At 31.7% G+C, this 18,626-nt stretch overlaps 1 protein-coding gene across 1 annotated transcript; it reads right to left on the reverse strand.

Annotated features, from left to right (window-relative positions):
* Positions 1-899: 899 nt before the first annotated feature.
* On the reverse strand, positions 900-18,590 carry LOC149076051 (dnaJ homolog subfamily C member 2). Its single transcript, XM_089243574.1, has 17 exons — positions 18,278-18,590; positions 17,109-17,296; positions 14,175-14,250; positions 12,671-12,769; positions 12,438-12,582; positions 11,980-12,060; positions 11,784-11,849; positions 10,711-10,802; positions 8,725-8,846; positions 8,462-8,530; positions 7,776-7,945; positions 6,662-6,731; positions 5,918-6,087; positions 5,528-5,628; positions 4,727-4,840; positions 2,608-2,774; positions 900-1,159 (listed from the first exon to the last, which is right to left on the reverse strand). Exons 1-17 carry the CDS (start codon positions 18,372-18,374, stop codon positions 1,091-1,093), a joined length of 1,896 nt encoding a protein of 631 aa, XP_089099700.1. The 5' UTR covers positions 18,375-18,590; the 3' UTR covers positions 900-1,090.
* Between the last annotated feature and the right edge of the window lie 36 nt (positions 18,591-18,626).

Raw genomic sequence — 18,626 nt, forward strand, 5'->3', positions numbered from 1 at the left:
AAATTTTGACATTACACCAGCTCTTGGTACTTATCTTGGAAAAGTAGGTCGACTAAATTATATCAGTACTTTACTTGAACCAAAGCATTGTCACTGAGCCCAAATGCAGGAGATATGGTCACCAAACATACAAGTCATCTTTCCAATTCAAATATCAAGAAGCCCATTAGACAGTTGCTTCCAGCACACTGCTCTTCTTACCAAATTAAACATGCCTTTATCACTAGACACTATAGTGTTGACAGTACGAATATTGTCACCAAGAACTGAAGTTGTACAATTATGTAACGTTGCATAGAAAAAAAAACAGGCAACAGACTTTTTCGGAGGAATTTTTATGTTTAAAATAAGGGTTTATTGTAGAAAATCAAAGTCCAAGAGAGTTGATAGCCATAGCATACATTTACCTGGGCACTGCCAGGTGCATTGCAAAACAATTACCATCAATCGTTTCTAACTTGTAGGGGGGGCTCCAGAACATTGCTAGTTCCGGATGCTGTAAGATGGCCCTGCTCTCACTGGCCTAGTGGAGCCCAGTTCTAGGTAATAAACACTGATTCATTAGAATTTCAGCAGAGGAATGCGTATGAAGTGCATGTACAGTTAAGTAGTTTACATCCCACATTTGGTTTGCAAGCCAAGTTGATACATTCCTGAGGTATGTTGGTAAAAAGTTCTGGTTTTTTTTTTTTTTTTTGCTAAAAAATTATCCATGTATAAGAAGACCCCCCCCCCCCATCATATAGGAAGAAAGTTTTAAACAAAAATTTCTTGGTGGCATATATTTATTTTATACTTAAGCAGAGTGCTATTGTTCGTCAATTTTTTTAAATTATCACTTAAAAAAAAATATAAAAACTAAGTTACTTTTTTCTTAGATTCAAACAGAAAACAACAAATGATGAGATAAAAGAAATTTTATGTGGTCCTAACATTTGCAGCTCAAATGAGTAAAATCCAGAATTTCAATAAATGAAAATATACACAATTTATTAACTCCCAGTGAACTCGCTGAAGTTGAAATAAGATTCACATTTTCCAGTTTTTGAAATAAAATGCACAAACCAATTACTTAAACAAAAATTCAGTATCATTTTTTAGATTTCTGCATTGCTGTGGCTTGAGCAGCTTTTTTTGCACGAACCATTTCAACAAGATCCTGAAAAATAGAGAAAAACTTACCATACAGTTTAAATTTTAAAATATTTTACATGAAATTACACATTTTGTGATTTAAATACCAAAAAATGAATTCCCGATCATTTTGAGCAGCAACATGTGGTGTCATCTCTCACCCACCTGATGCATGGCTGTCAGAGAGAAAATAGGGAGAAGAACTGTTGCAACGCATGACCTCATTCCCTTCTGTATACAGGGTGTCTGTATACAGTTTAAATTTTAAAATATTTTACATGAAATTACACATTTTGTGATTTAAATACCAAAAAATGAATTCCCGATCATTTTGAGCAGCAACATGTGGTGTCATCTCTCACCCACCTGATGCATGGCTGTCAGAGAGAAAATAGGGAGAAGAACTGTTGCAACGCATGACCTCATTCCCTTCTGTATACAGGGTGTCGTCTTGAAGTGGCGGCAAACTCAGAGGGGTGATATTAGGCATCAAGACGAATAAAAATTGCCATCCACATGACATAGCAAACCACGTTTAGTCAGTGAAAATTGAAAAATTACTTATGAAGTATGTGGCATCGAGCAGGACAAAAAAGGCTAATAAGTAGAAAAACATTCATTTGACATTGATGACAGCAATGACCTGTACCGCAGCTTTGAACAACTCATGTAATCATTTCTCTTCATCCACTTTCTGACAATGAACTGTGCTGCTCAGGCTACATTGTAATTCTACTTATTTTACTTTCTTGTACTTATTATTGTACTTTATTTTGTACACCACAGGCTGTGTTGTATAATCATGCTGTCGAATAAATGTTTTTTTTTTCTGTTTATTATTGACCTTCTTTCCCCATTCGACATCACACCCTTCATAAGTATTTTTGCAATTTTCACTAACTAAACTTAATTTTAAATACTATGTTTTATGGTGATTTTTGTTCCTCTTGATGCCTAATATCAACCCTGAGTTTGTCGTCACTTCACGGCAACACCCTGTATATCTCACGCGTGTAGTTGTTTATAGTTTTCTGTCTCTAAATAATGCTAAACAAAAGTTGCTATTAACCATTGTAACTATTTTTCTCAGAATGAAGTATTCTTAATTTCAATCACTTGTTATTATGGAGTCAATGAGTACAACATCATCCACACAGCTTCCTCCTAAGCAATACTCCCATATACAATGGTGATCCAGATGTGAGCACTGCTATCATCTACATAGGTTTTTGAATTGAAATAAAAAGTGTAGAATTTCGCTCTTAAAATTTTCAACTTGGCTAAGCTTCCACTAATATTCAAGTAGCAAAAATTAAAAAACAATGTTAATTCCATGCGACATCCTCCTAAATTTTATGGTAAAGACAAACAATCTAATCACTAAGTCTAATTTGGCCATTGACCCTCCCACCCAGGCTAGAAGCCTCTTTCTCGATAAATAGGCACAATGTAATTGGCAATTCAATTATTTACCTTATATCTCTTAATGCAATCTTTCTTGCTTCTACAAGGAAGGCACTCCGCAATCTTCTCCCATCTCTCAGGAGTATTTGCTGGGTATGTCTTTAAGGCCTGTTCAAATAACTGCTGCTCATCTGATGTCCAGGGATCTGGATTTATTCCTTGCTGCTCCGCACTTGCTGCAAAATAAACCATTGATAAAATTCAGCTCATGAAAAATTCCCAATACTTGTTGAAACAAAAAATGTATTTGATTGATCACCAAAAATAAAATACTTGAGTAGGGTCAACAGGGTAAGTGTGGCACAAAAAATTAAAGTTTGACTTTGGGGCAATGCTAAATGGGTAAACTAATAGAGCTGCGAAACAATTTTTTTTATTATTTTGTCTATAAAATATTTATATAGTTGGCAAATAATTTTTAATTAAATTTATAACAAATGCGTCCCAATATAGTTTAATTTAGTTATTTATATTTATTTTGTACACCACAGGCTGTGTTGTATAATCATGCTGTCGAATAAATGTTTTTTTTTCTGTTTATTATTGACTTTCTTTCCCCATTCGACATCACGCCCTTCATAAGTATTTTTGCAATTTTCACTAACTAAACATAATTTTAAATACTATGTTTTATGGTGATTTTTGTTCCTCTTGATGCAGTATAGTTATATATAGTCCCAATATAGTTAACAAAATTCCCTAAGGGAATTTTTTTTAAAGCTAGTTAGTATGCCGCAATAACTTTTTGAATTGGGGCAAGTGTGATTTTGAGAGGTGCAAGTGTGGCACCAATTTTTTTTTTTTTTTTTATGAATACCAGAGATGCTTGCTATAAGAGAGTGCGGTTAAGAAGGAACTTTTCTCTTGACAAGAATTTTTTTTAATAACTCAAACGATAAATAGTCCCCTAAACATTGAATACAGAAATCCTGAAAAAAAATTTAAAAAATATACCTACCTCAAACAAACACGTTTTGAAAGCAGTACAGAGATAAGCACGTCATACAAAAAAGAAACAATCTGAAAAATCTGAATTAATGTGTTTTGTAGACACACATGTAGATACAAATTTCAAAGTGCTGCAAATTCTAGCAAATATGTTTGTTGGTTTCTGTGAAATGGTACAGATGTGCTCAAGTGGAATGAAAGAAACATGAGCCATTAAATAGGGACTAATTTTTATAGTTAAATAGTTAATTCATGAACGTTCAATCCTTCACTCTTACTTCAGTTTCATCTTCTGCTCCTTGCAAAATGAAACATTTGCTGTAATTTTTTTTTTCACTACGGTTAAATATAAGAAATGTGCATTCTTTTGGGTGTTCAAATCTGCTGGTACATGACATTCAACTTTACAAATTACTACTTGCTATAGCAATTCGACTGCTTGCAATACAGTGGAATAATCAGACATTAAACATTAAATCTATGAACTTCAATGATAGGCATCTAATGGGTGAAGCATATGAAAGATGGAGAAATATAGAAAGGTTGTTTCAGAATCATTACATTTGAGATAGCAGTTTCAACCAATTCAATACATTATATGCTATACATTTACAATCATAGGAGTTATTTTATTCATAAGATTTCAAATAAGATTTATTTATTCATCCAGATTTTATTATGAATAAAATCTGGATGAGCTCCAGATACAAATTCTTCAACCAAAGAAAAAAATAGTGTCACAATCATACACACAATTTTGTTTTGCATATCTTGTATGTGTATATTTGTGTTTGCAGAACATGGAATCTCCTAGATGCTCTTCTTTATGCACATTAAAAACATAATATGAAGTAAAAGATGTTTAATACTTATTAAGCATATCATTAATATACTTATTAAGCATATCATTAATATACTTATTAAGCATATCATTAATATACTTATTAAGCATATCATTAATATACTTATTAAGCATATCATTAATATACTTATTAAGCATATCATTAATATACTTATTAAGCATATCATTAATATACTTATTAAGCATATCATTAATATATTTATTAAACATAGCTATCAGCCACATCAAAACATGAAATATAACATCTTTGATAAATATTAAATTTATCTGAAAGACGTTAGAATATAGAAAGCTCCAACTAAGACAATAATATCTTACTTTCAAAACGTTCTGTTGGTGCAGACTGGTCCTTCACCGAAACTGTAATGGTTTTTTGAGTCTTTTCCAGATTTTCATAAGCGTTCTTATTTACTTGGTCTTTCAAGTCAATGCCTAGTAAATTGTAAAGAAAAGTTAGGCTTTAAATATGCTTTACATAGATCTACATTTTTTTTTGGTTGGACATGGAAAAAAATATTTGTTCCCGTTTCAAAATTAAGTATCAAGGAAAATCATTGAATATCATTTTTGTTTAATACAATTATGACTTTAATGAAATGATTGTCATTTCATGTGTGCATTGCAGCTTTTAGGGACATCACTAAACATTGACAAGGGTGTTGTATAAAGGCTAATACAGTCGATAACATAGAACTGCAAATTTTATTTTGAGGATAGTGAAATGCACAGAAGCCCATATATATTTCATTGGATTTTTAAAAAGTATTTGTAAACATGAGGTTGCCCTAATAGAGGAAGTGTCCATTCATCACTAAAAATTCCACCATGATGGAAATTTGATACTTTGGATACATTTTTCTTCACTCAAGTGAATGAAATAATTAATCAAGTCACACTGAATATGCAATAAATATGTATTATTGAAATATCAGTGGTATGCTTAAAATATTCAGAGAATGAAATCATGCACAACAGATGATTTCTGCCACGAAATATGTATAGATTTTTATTTAAATCAATATCATCAAAATATTAAGGCATACAAACTATTTTGTAAATACACTGAAATGAAATAATATTTTTCCTGCAAACTGAATTCAAGATTTTGCACATGCTTACTTTGCTTCTGGAGTTCCTTAGCTTTGTCTAAAACTTCCTTCGCTGTCCTTTCAACGTTGCTTCCTGAATGTTGAGATATAAAGGCAACTATGGCTTCCCACCTGAAGATAAACAAAAAAATTATAAAGCGGATATTCATTTTAAATTTCAAAATTCGATGCGTCCATAAGAAAAACAGGATTGTATAATTAGAACTTCTGAATATGACTGTAAACCAAAGAAAATTATGCACCCAGAATCTAGTATAATTTAAAGAATACAATATCAATAACAATATTATTCAATGCAAACACATTTAATTAAAATGCTGCATTAAAATCAGTTGACATACCAATCAGTTTGTGAAAAATACATTATTTTTTTTGTCTTGAAATGGTGTGTCATACTAACCTGTTATTTGTCCCTGCAGGGAAAAGATTAACACCTCTCACCAGAAGTTGCAAATCTTCGTGAGACCAAGGTTTTTGGTTCTTCGATTTATCTTTTCCTAATGCATTACGCTGAGCAGTGGCCAGGAGCTGTTGTTTTTCTGTTTCTATCTGATTGTTTATTAATTCAACCTAGAACATAAATTAAAATTAGAAAAAAATGTTTGATTATCACAAATTGAATGGAAATTTCTATTATGGGTGTGAAAAATACAATTTTAAATGCATACAGACTCCTAAAACTGAAATTTCCAATGACTAAGTAATTTTTACCTATTTTTACATATTTTCATTCTTATGTCCTTCATTCTTACGTCATATTTCCTACTCAAATTTTAATAATTTCAAATACTATCAATTTTTATAAGAACACCATTTGAGATATACAAGTTCAATTTTCTCTATAAAACTTATCACACAAGCATGATTACTGACCATAATTTTATTGGTGAATCATTAAAAGAAAGAACTTTTTATTCTGGAAAAAATAATTATTATTAAAAAAAAAGCTGTAGCATCAAAACTTAGAAGGTAGCATATGTTAAAAAATTCATCAAAAGCCAAAGATTCTCATCATATTTGATAAACAAGAGAGATCAGACTAACTGGAGGGCTTGTATGTTTTGAAATTTCAATAAAATCATACAGATTGAGTAATAATAATTTTATAAACAAACTTGGCAAGCATTTGTTTATCAATTCTTACATGTTTTAGAAAGACATTTCTTCTATTTTTTTCTTCTTCTTTCTCCAGAGCAGCATTGAAATCTTGCAATCTATAAATAATCAGAAGTAACAAGGAAAATCTCAATAATTTTCAAAACATCAATATTATATGCTTCATGTCAGATTGAAAAAAAAATTAACTTCACTATAATTTTAATTAAGCATAAGACACATATATGCATCAAGAACATTTAGGTGTATCGCAAAGATTGTCTGGAATCAATAATATTTCCCATGATTGATTGCAAAATTGAAGCAAAATAAGAAAAAATATCAGCGAAGAGAAGAAAATTCATCTGTGTATTATTGGCATCTCTGTAAAATAATAATTAGGATCAATATGAAAAGAAAAATTCCATATTCCCCCTTTCCTCCTATAAAAAAATATAATAAGTAAAATTTCTGCCTCTATCATACCAAAAGAAATTTTTTATGTAACATCTTAATGAAAATTCACTAATGAGATATTGTGATTGAAATTGATTTTTTTCCCCATGCTTATATGCTAAACTGTTTCCTGAATTAAGCAATATTGCCTTAGAAGCTATGGTTTCACCTAGTATGGGATTCTATGGGTTCACTATTGAGATGGGGTGATGAGGAAAAAAAATCTGAAGAAGGAACTTGAGAATAAAAATGTTTGTGTAAACATTTTACCAAGTAACTATACAAAATTAACCAAGTAAAAAAAATTTTCAAACTTGGAAAAAGTTGAGAAATGGCAAAACTCTAGAGTTTTAACTATGGAACAAATAAACTTGAATGTTACAGGGTGAATTTCTTTCCGAATAACGATGTTCATTTTATTTATTGAATGTCATGAAAATTCTGATCGTTCTCTTCCAATTGCTGTTTTATGAAATCAAAAGCATCAAAGTTGTTTTTTAACTGATATATTTTTTTATTTAAATTTAATTTTAAAATCAATTATGTAATTCTCATTCCCCCCCCCCCTTTTTGGATACTGTTAAAACTGACATTTGAATAAATGGCTTTTAAATTAGTATTCTAATTTGTATGTAAGAAAGGAAGACTTTTTATGAAAAAAAAGTCATTTTTATCACAGCACAGTACTTTTTTTTTTCTGCACTAACTTTTCTAAGGAAAGCAGTTTTGATAGCCTATCGACTTCCTTCAAGTTTTCTAGTCTTTCTTCCTCACTAGTTGAGAAATAATCTTGCTTTTCACATAGCTGTTGCAATGTCTTCCTTTCTTTCTTGAGCAATTTCTTGATAGCATCTTTTTCCTTCTTCTCTTTTTCACGCTGGAAAGAAAACAATGTTCTTGAAAATACAGTGATGTTGTAATCAGCTACTGAATGAGTTTTCACAGAAATAACTTTGATTAAATTCCTTATTATTCTAATAAATCCTATTATTTATTTAATCTTTAACAAGTCCTGGAACCACAGCTAGAAAGAAAAAATAAAAGTATAATATGTGTATATAAAGATTTAAGGTTGGTGAAGAACCTGGGTTCTTGATGAGTAAAAGTATGCTGTGGGGGTTTTTGAATTAAACTTTGTCTTTTTCCAAAATTTTGGGAATTAGACATGCATCACTGTAGATATTACGCATGTAATTATATAATTAAAACTGAATAAACATACTCTTGAGGAATAAGAAAAATATTTTTTAAACAATGCCAGAATCGATTTTATATTAACAGAGTTTTAATTTGGCATATTCACAACTATTGTAACAAAAAACAACAAAAATATATGCAATACGAAAAACTGAAAGGAAATAAAATTTAAACTATTCACTCAAAAACTGCATACTTTCATTCTTTCTTCTTCCTCTTCTTTTTCTCTTTGTCTTTTTTCAGCATCTAACTGCTCTTGTCTTTTCTAAAAGAAATTGCAGAAATTAAAGACCAGTATCATAAAAACTTCAAATATTTTAATTTGCTAAAACCAAAACTATATTGTGGTATAGTATAAAATTGCATTCAAAAATATATGCACATAGTAAATGATGTTAAATACAAATATCAAACTTTCTTTTATTCGATTTCATATTATGCTAGTTTAAAAAAAAATACCTTTTCTTCTTCCTCAAGTTTAATACGTGCTGCTTCCTGTTTTGCTTTCTTTTGAGCAAGCTTCTTCTGTTTCTCCTCTTCTTTAAACCTAGCTATTCTTGGATCACAAGCATAAGCATTGTCTGAAATAAAATATGCATTTGAGCAAGCTTTTCTTTTGAAGTAGAAGAAGTTCTAGAAAGAAGTGGTTAAACTACTAAGAGCAGTTAAAGCAGCTCTAAAAATGACTATTCTGCTAAAGTATAGGGTGTTATGATCAAATGTCCCTATTTTTAATCAGTTCCTACACTTTACAAGTTGGGAAGGATGAGAAAAATATATAAATCAAATGCAATACTCAAAAAATTTTTGTACAAAAATCAGTGCACTTCCACATGTGCTCTTGTGCCCGGATGAAAAATGGCTCAATGACCATATCACACCACACATTAATTTTGAGTTTGTTTCTGTGCACTTTGAAATTTGCATGGAGATTTTCTGAGCCTCAAAATTTGGAAATTGTGATTATGAACCCTGTTGGACATATAGAATGTTGCCTGATCTGAAAAAAATTGTCCTGGAGTGGATATCGGGTCACCATGGACAAGATCCAACATCTCTCCATAGAACAACTTCTGCTTTCTCTTTTGGAGACAGTTCTTTCCTTTCTTCTTGTTGTTTGCTCGTAACAATAGCAGCATGTGTAATGGCTTTCTCAGAAAATTTTTCGTTAAACTTGCAGAGAAGAGAAAGCCAAATTTTTTTAATCTTTTCACTCTACGTGACATTACTGATTTTTAATCGCTGTTTGAAGTTAGGGACATTTGATTCAGATACCCTATATTTTATAAAATACAGTAATATCCTATTTCCAAGCTTCAAACATACAAGTAAGAGCTTAGGTGCTTAGAACAAATCTTAAGTGACAATTCAATATCATACTATACAGTAGCCTTGTAGAAATTTTGTAACAATTCTGAATAATATTATAAGACGGTACATGGGAAACAAGAGGGATATGGCATTTTACTAGCAAACCATTGATCCTAGAGGTAATATGTCATTCATTGTATACTTGTTAAAATATAAAAAAAAAATAACTTTTTATACAGTCTCCGTGTGCTCCAAAACTTAATTAGAAAGTCGTTGCCCCATCTCTTCAATGATGCCAACAAAAAAAACTCCATGTTTCTAAGTGCAATATTCACTGAAATATTTATAATTGAGGAAAGTTGGGGAAAAAATCTCCAAATGAAGGAAAAACTGTTTTACCCCCCAATTAAAGCTATTTTCCCAAATTTACTGTTTCTTGAACTTGAAGATCTGTGAATAATGCATTCAAAGACGTGGAATTTTTTTTCTTTTTTTTTGGCACCAGGAGAGACAGGGCAACAACTTTGTAATTGAGTTTTAGGGGCACACAGGAACTGCACAAAAATTTCATATTTTTTATTTCAATAGCTATAGAACTCCTTTAAACATGAATGATGTATGTGATTACTACATGGTGTTTGGAAACTTTTTCTAATTGGAAGTATACCTCTAGGATCAACGGCTCGCCAGTAAAATGCAATACCTCCTGTTTGCTATGCATCCTTATATTTATAATCATTCAAGTATAGAGAATGAGTAAAAACAACACAAAAAAAAACTGAAAAAGAATAGTCAATGTTTCGGAAGAATGGAATACTGATCCTGAAATTTCATTGCTATCACAAATTTTGTTGGTTTGAGGTCATAAATTCCTCCATAAAGGAATTCCAAAAGAAAAACTATTTTATGGTCTTGTTAACTGAATAAACTAAAAAAACCTCATTCAGAGTTTCTAAAATTAATTCAGCAAAACTTCAAGAGAAATAATTTATTTTATCTCTAACAAAAATTATTGGATTGATTCTCTCAAATATATGAAAATGGACCAATCAAAAAAGATTTTACTTATTTCTCAGCTACAATTAAAAATATTCTATATTTGATTTCAATTATATGAAGTAAAAATTGATTCACCAATAAGTTGTCTAATCCTTGCCATCTCTTCCTTTTTCCTTCTCTGTCGAGCAACTTTGTTTTGTTTTTCAATCCACTTTCGCTCTTCTCGGCTAGAAGAAAAATGGAGATATTTAAAGTTGAAACATTCTCAAACTCAGAAATAATCATTAAATAAAATTTTAAAATAAAGAAAATTAGCAAGAAAAACTTTTTTTGTTCTTAAATATCAAAAAATTACTTTGAAAAACAAATTTAACTTGTCTTCCAGAAATTATACAAATCCTATAGTTTCAATGAATATTCTAAAATAAAGTTTCTAATAACAAAAAATGTTAGAAACTTCATTTGATTGCAGTGAATCCCGCTTATAACGGTTTTCAAAAAAATTGTCATGAAAAAACATTGTAGACAGGAAAATGCTTTAAATGGGAAATCTGAATGAAAATTAGTATTTGCTGGAACCATGAAAAAAAGTCATACCAAGCAGGAAAACATTTTAAGAGGGAATGTTACAAGCAAGATTCACTGTATTGTTTGATTTTTAGAATATTCTTTAAAACAAGTTTGCATCTGGAGATAGAATTCAAACTCTGGACAACCACTTGAAAGTCACATATGTATCATATCAGCATTACAATACAATAGGTGTTATAAGGAAAAGAAATTTGTGTCTATGGTGTATCGGTTATTTTATTTCCCCAACTGCAATAGGACCAGGATTCAATTCCCAGCAGAGAGAACCAACTTTTTTTTCTGCAGTTCGCTTTGACATAATATACAGAAAGTCTTTTTCCCTGATGTGTTTTAGGCTGAGAAAAAAATCTCTCTTCATATAGACCTACTTTATGATTATACTTGCCTGTCAATGAATGCATCATTATTTTTCATTGTGATATGAATGGATACCAGAATAATGACTTGATGAATGTAAATAATATATTACAAAAATATATTATTAACTGCAGATTCCACAGTTTATAACAAATTCCTCTTTCAGTTTGACATTGATTATACAGCCCCTTAGAAGTTTGTAAAATATAGTTTTTGTTACATGAAGTTAGCAAAAAAAAAAATATTAAAGATTCACTAACTTTTCACCTTTCTCTTTTTCTTCTTCATCAAGGTAGGAAAACTCTCTCCAGGATTCAAAATTGTACCTATAAATGCATTGGAATATGATCAATAAAGCAAGAAATTTTCAAGAACAGATTGTTTTTTTTTAACAAACATAATTTGTATCTCACTGTGTTTTATCATTGAAAAAAAATTAAGGTATTCTCAACTCACCAGAAATTATAAAAGCCATCTACTTTCTGAACTGGGTCATCATCTGCACCAAGACCAGGAACTGGCTGCTTAACCGACCACCTACGAAATATAAATAATATGAAAAATTTTCTGGCAACACATATAAAGATAGTAAGAAAAAATGAAGAACATAGTAAAAACATAAAAATATCGTAAAAACATAAAAACATCGTAAAAACATAAAAACATCGTAAAATTCATAAGGGACATAAAAGACCCAACATAAGAAACCCAGCGTAACTTTTCTATATTTAATCTTGTGATTAATAATCGTTATGAAATTAAAATATGAGACCTAGATAGAGCATTTTTAAAATAAAAAGTGTAATAAAAACATGTATTCACCAGTCATTTCACGCTATCAATTACTAATCAGATCAAGAACTACATTTCGAAAGCCCATTAGAAACAGCTTCAGAAGGCGAAAAAAACTTTACCTGGAATTTGCAAAAATCACTGGTGCAAACACATCATAAAATTTCTCTCTTGACACACTGTTGGAAGTTGGAATGCTGTCATCAAATTCTGGATCCACACTGTCATACGATCTCCGTTTAGTGGGATGACCCAATATCTCATATGCTGCATGGAAGAATTTAATTGATAAACATCATCACATAATGCAATGAGTCAAATACATTCAAAACTTGTAATGAAGTTTCTAATTCACCTTTCGTTATACAAGAGAAGTAATCATGGTCCAAATCCTTTATGTTTTCTCCAGCACTCCGCCTTTTGTCAGGATGATGCACCAAAACTATTTTTCTGTCTGGAATTTAAAAAAAATCATAGGTTTAAATAACTAATATATCAAAGAAAACAAAAATAGCAAGCAAATAATGTCAAGAAAAACTCAAAAAACAAATATTGGCCAGTTATAAATTTATAAATCGCATAAAACATTATTGCTCTTTGAACTGAAAATTGATTCAAAATTCTTTTACAATTCATACATATACCGTATTCCACCCATCCCCTGCATTAGCTGGAATGAAACAGCAAGGGAGACCAGCATGCCATGAATACCGAATACTGAATTTTCTAGCATGCCAGAAATTCAAGTTTTAGATTCCAAACAGTTCTTAAAAATCTGGACTCCAAGAAACAATTGAATTGGCTGATTTGAACCTTGTATGTTAACTTTTAGAATTTGTTTTGGTTTGTGACACTATATTCAGATAGTTTGAGTTTTGACTACCACAAATCTTGATTAATTACAAATGTTGAATACAGGGCATATTTATTTGAGTAGATCAGATGAATCAAACATGTATGTAGACTGTGAAGTATATTTTAATCCTTGATCACATATGTAAAATTTGAATGAGAAAAGCAAAAAACTAGCGAAACGTACTACGAAATGTGATGTTTCAACACAAAACTGGCAGCATATTTCTTCACTTTCTGAATATGTGAAAAAGGGAAAGAATACAGTATATGTACTCTACATTGGGTCAATGATAATCAAATCAGAGTAATAAGTAAACACTCAATTTCCGTTATCAAATTCGTGGGCAAATTATGTGTCTGTTAGCTCTTATTTTTTTTATTCTATAAACCAGTGGTTCTCAACCGGTGCTCCGTGTGCACTTCCCAAGGGCTCCGCAGCAACTCGAGGAAAATAAAATAAATCAATAAATTTGATAAATAAAAAAAAAAGAGGTCTACAGGGGTCCGCCACAAAAATTATACACAAAAAGAGCTCCTGGAGTAAAACAGGGCTCCACTATAGAAATTATATACTGAAAAGGCCTCCGCAAGTCAAAAAAGGTTGAGAACCGCTGCTATAAACTATCATTTTATTCTCGTTTGCCTATAAATTCAGTATTTATTATAAATTTATATTGATCTTTTGGATTTATTTGGTGTTCAGGTTCAGTAATTCATATTAAGCATTGCTTTTACCAGCATGCTGTGAACAGAGGAGATTCCAACATTCCAAAAGCTGGTGTCCCCAAATTTTTACTGCATACCCAATGCAGGGAAAATATGGTATATTATTTGATGGTTATTTTTTGTCTATATAAGCGTCTAACTACAATTTCAAAACACTATCATGGGCAAGAATTAAAAGAAATGTCCGCAATCAAAAAAAGACTTTGCTCTAAATTCTATTGAAGAAACTGTTGATCAATCAGTAATATTTTATAAATGCAATAATTTTAAAAACTCACAGGCTTTTTTTATTGTTTCGTCCTTAGCTTGGAATCGTTTCTTTTTGAGGCCAAGTACAGCGTAATGATCTTGATTCTATAATTAAGAGCAATGCAACAATAAATGGAAACATTACATCAAAAGAAAACAAATCAAGTTTCATGGCATGTCCTAAACATGTAAAATGTAACAATAGAAACTGAATGAAAATGTCACCAGAACTAAACAAAATGATTTAAATGCAATAAGAACTATAAATGAAATTCTGATTCTTTCTATAAATGAAAACTCTCTATTCTTAAATTGTCTTTGCAATGACAGAATTCAAATTTCAATGCGATCTTAAAATCCTAGCCTCCAAATTAGTGGTGGGCAAACAAACCACAAATCTCAAATATGCCACTCTTTTTTTCACATCGCTCTCACTTGGGAGTTGCTAGACATCACAAATTATGGACAAATTGCCCGGTCTCTCAGAAAATATTAATTTAAAAAAAACATTTTTTCCTCTTTTTTTTGAACTCGCATAGCTTCAGATCACTTATTTGCAAAAAGATTAAGAACTTTTTGTGGGAAACCTTCACACACCACACTCTATACCATGGTATTCTGCAGGTTGGCCATTCCTTCAGAAAATAATATCACATAAATTAGCACATCAAGCATGTATGGGTACCCCCCAATGTTTTGGCACGAGTATGGTTATTTCCCCACAAAACAAAGTATCAACTAACGTACATTCCTTCAGTGTGAATGAAACTCTTGTTTGATTTCTTATTTATCATCACCATGGACATCGCAGCAACTAAAAAAATTAGTTTTTTCATTTGAACAAGAATTATTCCTTGAACTTCATCCGTCATTTACGTACTTTCAAGCCCTGTTTACACAGACAAGACTACTGGGTAAAAGGCAGTTCAATTCTGAAAATCGAAACCTGCTTGACAGCTTTTTTAACTTTAAAGGGTAAAAAAAAAAAAAAAAAGACGAAAAAAATGTTATAAGAAAATATAGCCAAAACCAATATCAGTCACAAAATGAAAATTTGTTAAAACCAAGGCTGGAGAAAATCGAAAAAAGAATCAGAAAAAACTTTTTAATCAAATCAATTTATTCATTTACAACATACAGAGATTTAGATTAGTTAAAACAAAACAAAACATATTTATCATCCAGAGGCTGTGATGCCTGTAGGGATGATTGAAAATTTACATGATAATTACTGAATAAAATATATAAAACATACGACATGAACAGAAACATAAAACAAAAAAAAGAGACACATATACAACATAAAAGAGACACATATACAACATAAAAGAGACAAAATTATCACTGTCAAATAAAAAAATACGTAAAGATAAAAAAAATCAAGAATGAAAAAACATAACACAAAAAAGACAAAGTTCTTAATGCATGGCGTGAAATGTAAAATAAAACAAAACATTATAGATAAAAATTATATGAGGAAAAAAAATGAAACTCGCACATACATAAACAAACACAAACAAGAATAATTTTTTTTTAATTGAAAAAATGCACATAATTAAAGTGGCAAAGCTAAATTGAATAAATTTCATTGCTCCTCCTAAAGGTCAAAGTAAGAGTCTACATCGTCTATTGAAATTAATAATTTGAATGATTTTTTAAATGCTGCGTGTGTGGGTATATTTTGTATTTCTGGTGGTAGTGAATTATATCATTTTGGAGCTAAATAATAAGAATGTTTACGAAAAATTTCTTTCCTAAAAGTAGGAATACGGTAAATCATATGAGGTCTTCGCTCGGAAACATTATCTTTTAAACTGCATAAGCCTTTATTACGGTTTAAGAACAGAATAATACGAAAAAGAGCATTAAGGCGTAAAGGAAGTAGATTAAGATTTCTAAAAATTGTAGAAGAATGAGGCTGGCCCCGATTCAAAAATTTGAAAACTCCCTTTTGTATTGAAAACAAAGGTAATAAATTAGTTTTATAATCACCACCCCATATAATTGCACCATAATTTATAAAAGAATAAAATCAAGCATAGTAAAGGTCTTTTAAGAAATTAGAGGAAACTTTCTTACTTATATAATAAAAATTATATAAAACAAAACAAAGTTTTTTAAGTTCATGAACATGAGATTTCCATTTTAAATTGCTGTCTACATTTAAACCCAAGTATTTAATACTATTTCCTTCTTGAATTGCATCGCAATGACAATGAGGTTGAAAATCATAAGCGAGGGTATGAAATTTTAGATTAAGATGTAAATCAGATTGCATAAGATTGAAATTAACATATTTTGTCTTGTGTAAATTTAATTTTAAATCATTTGCATAGAACCATTTTTGAATTAATATTAGATCGTGGTTAATATGATTCTTAAGGCTGTAAAGATCATCACATGAATACATTAAAACAGAATCATCGGCATAAGTGATAATGGAACCGTCAAATTCTAAAGTACAAAGATCATTAAGGAAAATCAGAAAAGTAAAGGACCCAATATAGATCCTTGTGGGACTCCTCTATTTATATGGACATAATTACTGAAATTATCCTGTATTTTGACTCTTTGTTCTCTATTATATAAATATGAAGTGAACCAATTTAAAATTTTGATAATTTTTTTAGGAGCTAAACATGTTTCCCCTCTCTCCCAAAAAGTCTTATATATAAATAATAGTTGTTTTGTTTTCTTCTTCTTCTTGGACTTTGTGCAGGGCCGGAAATAGAGGGGAATGGAAACAACTGCACCCGGATGCAAATTTTAGGTGGGTAACAAAGAACATTTTAAAGTGGTGGGGCAGCAAAATAACAGAAGAACCTCAGTTACGATCCAGCTTTATGACCTCACATTAAAAGCCATATCATAATGGCTAAAAATCTGTTTACGTAATACTTGAATGGCCCCTAAGTACAGCATGTAAGACTTTAAGAGATTTCATAATATTATCAAGTTGGTACCTTCCAGTCTTTAGGATCAAGCTGCCTCAAATAATCACTATTATCTTCAAGATCCTCTTCGTCCGATGAAGATTCGTCATCTGGGACCTCATCCTGCACAGAAGTCTGCAAAGCACTTCCAGACTCGCTGCTCACCAATAAATTTTCAAACCATTTTCCCACAGGCTCAAATTTCACCTTTACGAAATCTAAATATTGGGAGGAAAATTCAGTTAAATCTAAGAAACGAGAAGAGAAAAAAAACATGACACTAAAACTCCATTACTTCCATAAGTGTATATATCACTAAATTAGAATTAATAAGAATGATAAAGGTTGAGAAAACTGCTTAATTATAACCAAATCAAGATTGAAATTCAGTCAGTTTTACTTCATGATGTAAAGACTCGCTAGGACAGGGTTTCCAGAATTCTACCCCTAAGGGGTGGGGGGTCATAAGGAGATGCTAAAGCTACATAGGCAAGGCCATCTTGATGTAGACCTCACCCGGGTGTGCCTCTGTTGCCCTTGCACAGCAATCCAATCCATACCAATTGCATTTTCATGAGGCTTAATGGGAGAGGGGGGCATATCAAGAACATCATAGGTTTTCCCCAGGCAGTGATTTTTCTGAGGCTCTAACCTGGCTAGAAATGCCTGCCTACCCCACACACACAATTTACATATACTATAATTTACGTATATTATTATACCAATGTTATTTAAATTTTTTGCTTACTCTCGAAGATTTCTATGAAATATTATCGTGGAGGGATCTCTAAACTTGAAACCCATGAGTCTGACCCAGGAGGGCTTCATGCATTAATATGGAACTGGCAGGGCCGTCTTAAGAGCATCATGTGGGGCCCTGGGCCAATTGGTTTTTCTGAGGCCCCACCTGGCAAATTCAAGAACATTTCAAACAGATCTCACTTTTGTGAGGCCCCTCTGCTCTTGAGGTGCTCGAGTGGACCCATGAGTTAAGACGACACTGGGTACTGGATGGGGTCCTTGAATGCACTGCTTGGCCCGGAAGCCCGTGATGCTTTTCACACGACCCTGTACGTGGCACTTGAACATCTTCGACTCGACGGGCCCCCCCACGATAAAATATGACAATGCCCACCACCAGCAGCGACGCCCAGATCGGGAACCACGGTGAGAAACGAATGACCCCTGTCATTTCCAACCTGATAATCCTGAATGTATGGCGATGCTCCATTCATCATCAGACCCGGCGAAATTCGTGGACGATGAAACGATAGATTCACTCACTGCAGACACCATCACGGCACAAATATTAGAGGCGCGACACCTGACGATGAACTGACGCAAGTATTTTTCTTGCAAGGAACAAACTATCTCAACCAGAAAACGTCTGGCATTTAACTATGTGTATGAGAAAATTGCTGCTTTTTGGCGGAATTGGGGGAAAGAACTTGCTACGCGGAGGAAAACTTTACACAAAGTTCAGTCAGAGTGGGCGTTGCTACTGCTGTTTGCATCTTATTTCTTTTATACTCTCATTGTATTGGAAAC

The sequence above is a fragment of the Pholcus phalangioides genome, unplaced genomic scaffold, assembly GCF_987345545.1.
Source record: "Pholcus phalangioides strain wild (caught in Gottingen) unplaced genomic scaffold, Ppha-v1.0 ptg000015l_1, whole genome shotgun sequence".
In the NCBI taxonomy this organism is placed as follows: Eukaryota; Metazoa; Arthropoda; class Arachnida; order Araneae; family Pholcidae; genus Pholcus; species Pholcus phalangioides.

Bases quoted from the DNA above. Each gene is read 5' to 3' on its own strand.
- LOC149076051 (XM_089243574.1), bottom strand. From the start codon at position 18,374: ATGGTGTCTGCAGTGAGTGAATCTATCGTTTCATCGTCCACGAATTTC. The intron at 12,583-12,670 runs GTGAATTAGAAA...TCTTCCATGCAG, and splicing joins CTTCTCTTGTATAACGAAAG to CATATGAGATATTGGGTCAT. The intron at 11,850-11,979 runs GTGAGTTGAGAA...ATGCATTTATAG, and splicing joins GATGGCTTTTATAATTTCTG to GTACAATTTTGAATCCTGGA.